This window comes from Alexandromys fortis, unplaced genomic scaffold (genome assembly GCF_014885135.2).
Source record: "Alexandromys fortis isolate MF-2015 unplaced genomic scaffold, M_Fortis_MF-2015_v1.1 scaffold_102, whole genome shotgun sequence".
NCBI classification, from domain to species: domain Eukaryota; kingdom Metazoa; phylum Chordata; class Mammalia; order Rodentia; family Cricetidae; genus Alexandromys; species Alexandromys fortis.
In genome coordinates, this window is record NW_026067984.1 from 6,618,283 (window position 1) to 6,622,898 (window position 4,616).

A 4,616-nucleotide genomic window follows, 5' to 3' on the forward strand; every position below is an offset into this window, starting at 1 on the left:
TCATTCAGAAGCCATTGGAGGGTTTCCCTTGTCCCTTGATCACCGTTGAGCACTTTAATGACCAACTCTGTCCAAGGTGGGGTATCTGGGGCCTTCTGAAAGGAAGTTCCCTGAAAACTCAGGATATATTCTCCTTGAAATGCTACATAGAAAAAACTTTCTGAAGCATTCTCAGAGTACACGTCACATCCAGTAGACATCTGGATCTCAACAGGATCTGTAAAGGGGAGTGTGTAGAGATTCAATAATGGTTAAAGTTTGGAAGAGAGGAGAAGAAATTGGCATGGAGATATGTCCCAGGTGAGGGAAATGATTGCGGGGTCCTGGAGCAGAGACAGGGATTATTCTCAGAAGAGACAAGGATCCCTCTAGACAGAAGTGAAAATCTTAAGGGTGGAGAAAAAGAGAATCTCATCAAGTAGGCCCACAGTTATCCAGTTGGGGTCTGGGTTTCTCTCTCACCCACTCGGTACCTTCTTAGGGCTCCATCCCTCCACTCACAGTGTATATTAGGCAGCATTTTGCCAAATTCCCGTATGTCCCTGGTAAAGCTTAATCGATAAACTTGAAGTATATGCTGCAATTGCTCCCACTGTTGGTCACTGAATTTGCCCTGGGACCAGGGCTTCACGAAGTCAATGGTGTCAGAGGCATTACTCCACCGGTGCGTTTGCAGGTCCCCCAGCCAGGCCAAACTATCTGTACTTGAGCGACTACTGTTTGGGAAGGAAGAGATCTGCAGGATCCTGAAGGGGAAATTATTTTGCTGGGCTGGAAACAATGAAAACCGGATGAGAACAGTAAGCAAACAAGTCAGCGGGCAGATGGTTGTAAAAGAGTCTATCTGGGCTTGCAAAGGGAGGGTAGTGTTCAGAACTGCATTTAGGTCTGAGCCAGATCAGCATACTTTCTCCCACCACTGCACTTCAAGCCTGCCAAGGTCCACCTCCACCCACACAGGACCACAGCTCTGCTAGCCCCACACTATCTTCTTCCTTCTCCAGACCATTCTGTGCCCACTTCTACTCACCTTCAGATTGTACCCAGAGCCACGGGAACACCCAAAATAACAGGCACGGTAGGGACCACATGGTGAGAGAGGTTTACACAGCCCTAGGCCCCGACTTCTCTGCTTTCTCTTTGCAGTGCCTGAGGACAACACCTCTGGGTTTTTTGGCAAAGCTACCGCCCAATCCGGAAGAGCAGGCTCTGGCAAAGGAATTACTTTTATACAAAGTCACCCCCTAGTGGTTGAGTGTTGGAATGCAGCTTTAATCAGCACATCTGAGAGCAATCAACTTTTCTCAACCTCCTTTCCCATGCATTAAGAAAGAGGTTGAGACCGGTTTGCCATATCAATGTTAAAAGTGAAACAAAACGTCATATTTGTGATACAACTCTGATGATATTAAAAATGCAAGGGAAGAAAAGGAGAAAAGTTTCGACCTGGCTAGCACTGGCTGTCTGAAGGCGCTACTTTGTTTTACACTTCTGACTCCTTCCAGATCTCCACACGTTTAGAATAAATAGGATAGACATGATTCTCACATCGGTACACTGAGAGGATGAGACCGGGTGGGCTAAGTTCCTTCACAGCATTCCTATCCCCAAATCTCCTGTATTAGGGGTCCCCAGACAATTTCCCCCTAACCTGATCTGTTCTCTGCTTGCCTTGTCTCTCTGTCTTCCTGGCTCCCTTTCAGGAGAGTACAGCTGTGTTTTATTTTATTGCCCTATATCATGGTTTGTGCAAATGAAGACTTGTGCAATCCGATGTGAAGAAAAGCTAAGAGTGACAAGATGTGCACACTCTTTGTGTCATAGCGCACAGGGGAAACAATCAGGATATCCGCATTCAAGGATCTTTCCTTCAGGTTCCCTGCCCTCTGGACAACCTTGCCTACTGGCTTCTTCCTCTGCCTTCCCACCCACTCTCAATCATCTCAAGTTTGTGAGGATGGAGGTAGGATCACAAGGTGTGCCCGTGATTCGGTCATTCCCTATTTCTCACGCTGGAAAGAAGCAGTGACAGAACTGTGAGTTACCCCAAGAAAGAAGTCATCACTGGTTAAAACAGACTCCCTCAGCTACCAGATACAGTCTTCCCTGTTCCTTTTTATTCTCTCCTTCATCAGCTTGCTCTGTCTTTTCATCCTGTCTCTAAGTGGGTCCTCTTCTCTAAATCTCCACCTTCATCGTCACCCTAAGCTTCTGTTTCGTCTGTATGGAAACAGCCTTCCTGGGAAGAAAAAGTCATCATCAGGATGGCCTAGAGAAGTATCCTGGCCCTGCTCTGGTCTACCTTTGAATGTCAACTGGAACCTACCCTCATCCTCACATGCTTCAGTGCCTTAGATGCAGCTTCTTCCTGACTAAGGTCTCTGCACAAATAGGTACCTTAGGGAACTCATGCTTCCAAGCCCATGCCTAGCTGTTCCCACTCAGATCAAACCCCAATGCTGTTTTCTCAGACGAGCCTTCTCAAGCTTCCCAGGTGGTGTGAGCGAAGGCAGGAGAGGTAAATAGCCCCGTCTCCACACCCTGCACAGAGGCTAGCTTTATGGGCCTTTCTTCCTAACACATAGGCCTTGTAATTACAGAAGTGTTAGTTCATCTGCATCTTTGTTCTTTCTATAATCACCTGTAGAGATATCAGATCATAAGGGTCACATCTCCTGACCATGACACCTTCCATTCTGCCTTCATTAATTTTACTCCTGCTATGTCGCATTGTTAAAGAGTCCTGGAGGATAGGTTTTCCCTTCTAGGCTGGGATCTTGGGGGTGGCTCTAATCAGCTAGACCTTATTTTACTGGATATTGCTCCCAAAACAGTCTAAAATGACACTGAAAAGTTTTGTTAACAAATAAAAGGTTAGTTGGGTGTGGTGGTACATGCTTGTAATCCCAGCACTTGGGCAGTGGAAACAGGCAACTCTCTGCTGCAGTTCCTGCTCCCTCAGTGATGTAAATTTAAACAAGCCCTTTCCTCTCTAAGCTGCATTTGACCATGCTGCTTTAATCTCAGAAGTGGAAACTTTAAAACAGTTTGTCATAGTCCCTTTTCACCTTCCTAGTTTCTGCGGTTATTCTGCGTTGTATGCTCAGATCTGGAGTTTGGGAGCTTTGAAATGTAGGAGCAAGAACATGCAGTCTTTTGGGATCTGATTTATCTCACTGAATACAATGCTTTCTATGTCCATCCATTTACCTGCAAATGTCACGATTTCCTTTTTTTTTTTTTATACAGAATAGCATTTTATAGTGTTCATGTCCCACATCTCCATTATCCCTTGTCAGTTGAAAATCATTTAGGTTGTTTCCATTTCATAATTATTATGAAGAGCAACAAACATGTCTGAGGAAATATCAGTGGGGTAGGATGTCACGTCCTCTGATCATATTCCAAGCAGTGGCATAGCTGGGCCATGTGCTGCATTTCTTTTTAGCCTCTCGAGAATTGTCCAAACTGTTCTAGAGTGAATGCACCAGTTTACAACCCACCAGGAGTGAATGAGGGCTCCCATCCCCCACATTTTCTCCAGCTTTGTGTGTGTGTGTGTGTGTGTGTGTGTGTGTGTGTGTGCGCGCCACCAGGAGTGAATGAGGGTTCCCATCCACCACATGTTCTCCAGCTTTGTGTGTGTGTGTGTGTGTGCGTGTGTGTGTGCGTGTGTCTGTGTCACCAGGAGTGTGTTAAAGTTCCTATCCCCCACATTTTCTCCGGCTTTGTGTGTGTGTTTGTGTGTGCTTGATTTTTGCGTGTAGACTTGGGTGAGTTGTTTCTTTTTGCATTCCCCTAATTGCTAGAGAGGATGAACATTTGCCACAATATTAGTCATTCTCATTTCTCTGTCTGAGAATTCTTCTTCTGGGTCTTTAATGTTTTGGCATTTTTTTTTATTCTTTTGCTCTTGATGCTCTATCAAATGAATAGCTGGAAAGATTCTCCCCCACTCCACTGGCCTCCTCTTTACTCAATTTTTTTTTTTTGATTGGGCAGAAGCCTTTTGGTTTTTTTAGGATTCCACTGTTCATTGTTGGTTAATTCCTGGGCATTGGAGCTCTATTTAGAAGGCCTTTTCTTACACCTCCATCCTGTAGTCTTGCCTTTGTAGTCTTCTGGCAGTTTCAGTGTTTCAGGTTTTACCACAAGGTCTTGAGTGCATTTGGGGTTAGCTTTTTGCAAGATGGTAGATGTGGGTCTTATTTCATTCTTCTACATGTAGACATTCAGATTTTCCAGAATTGATGAGGGTGCTGTCCTTTCTCCAGTGTGTGTTTCTGGCATCTTCGTCAATTATCAGAAGACTGTATTTTGAGTATACTCATGTTTGGGTCTTCTGTTTTGTTTAATTGATCTATATGCCTATTTCTGTGCCAGTTCCATTCTGTTTTATTACTTTGGCTCTGTAATATGTTTTGAAATCTAGAATGGTAATTGCTCCCTCATTTTTAGTTTTGCTGTTGTGTTGTTTAGTTTTTGTCAAGGATTACTTTGGTTATCAGGGTTTTTTTTTGTGGTTCCATATGAATTTCAGTTTCTTTGGGGAAATGAGATGGAAATTTTTATGCAGATGGCAATAGACCTTTAATAGGTTTGGGTAGGGTGATCAT

The 4,616-nt window shown here is 44.3% G+C and overlaps 1 protein-coding gene across 3 annotated transcripts in view; it reads right to left on the minus strand.

Annotated features, from left to right (window-relative positions):
- The window catches only part of LOC126511577 (antigen-presenting glycoprotein CD1d-like), a 16,252-nt gene extending 15,060 nt beyond the window's left edge, over positions 1-1,192 (minus strand). For 2 of the 3 annotated variants that reach the window (XM_050158820.1, XM_050158816.1), the window contains exons 1-2: positions 1,031-1,192; positions 502-771 (exon numbers count right to left, since the gene is read on the minus strand). In XM_050158820.1, coding sequence (XP_050014777.1) covers positions 502-771; positions 1,031-1,091 — 331 coding nt within the window. In that variant the 5' untranslated portion in view covers positions 1,092-1,192. The remainder of the gene's footprint in view (positions 1-501; positions 772-1,030) is intronic. The other variant, XM_050158818.1, reaches the window with a different exon arrangement.
- Between the last annotated feature and the right edge of the window lie 3,424 nt (positions 1,193-4,616).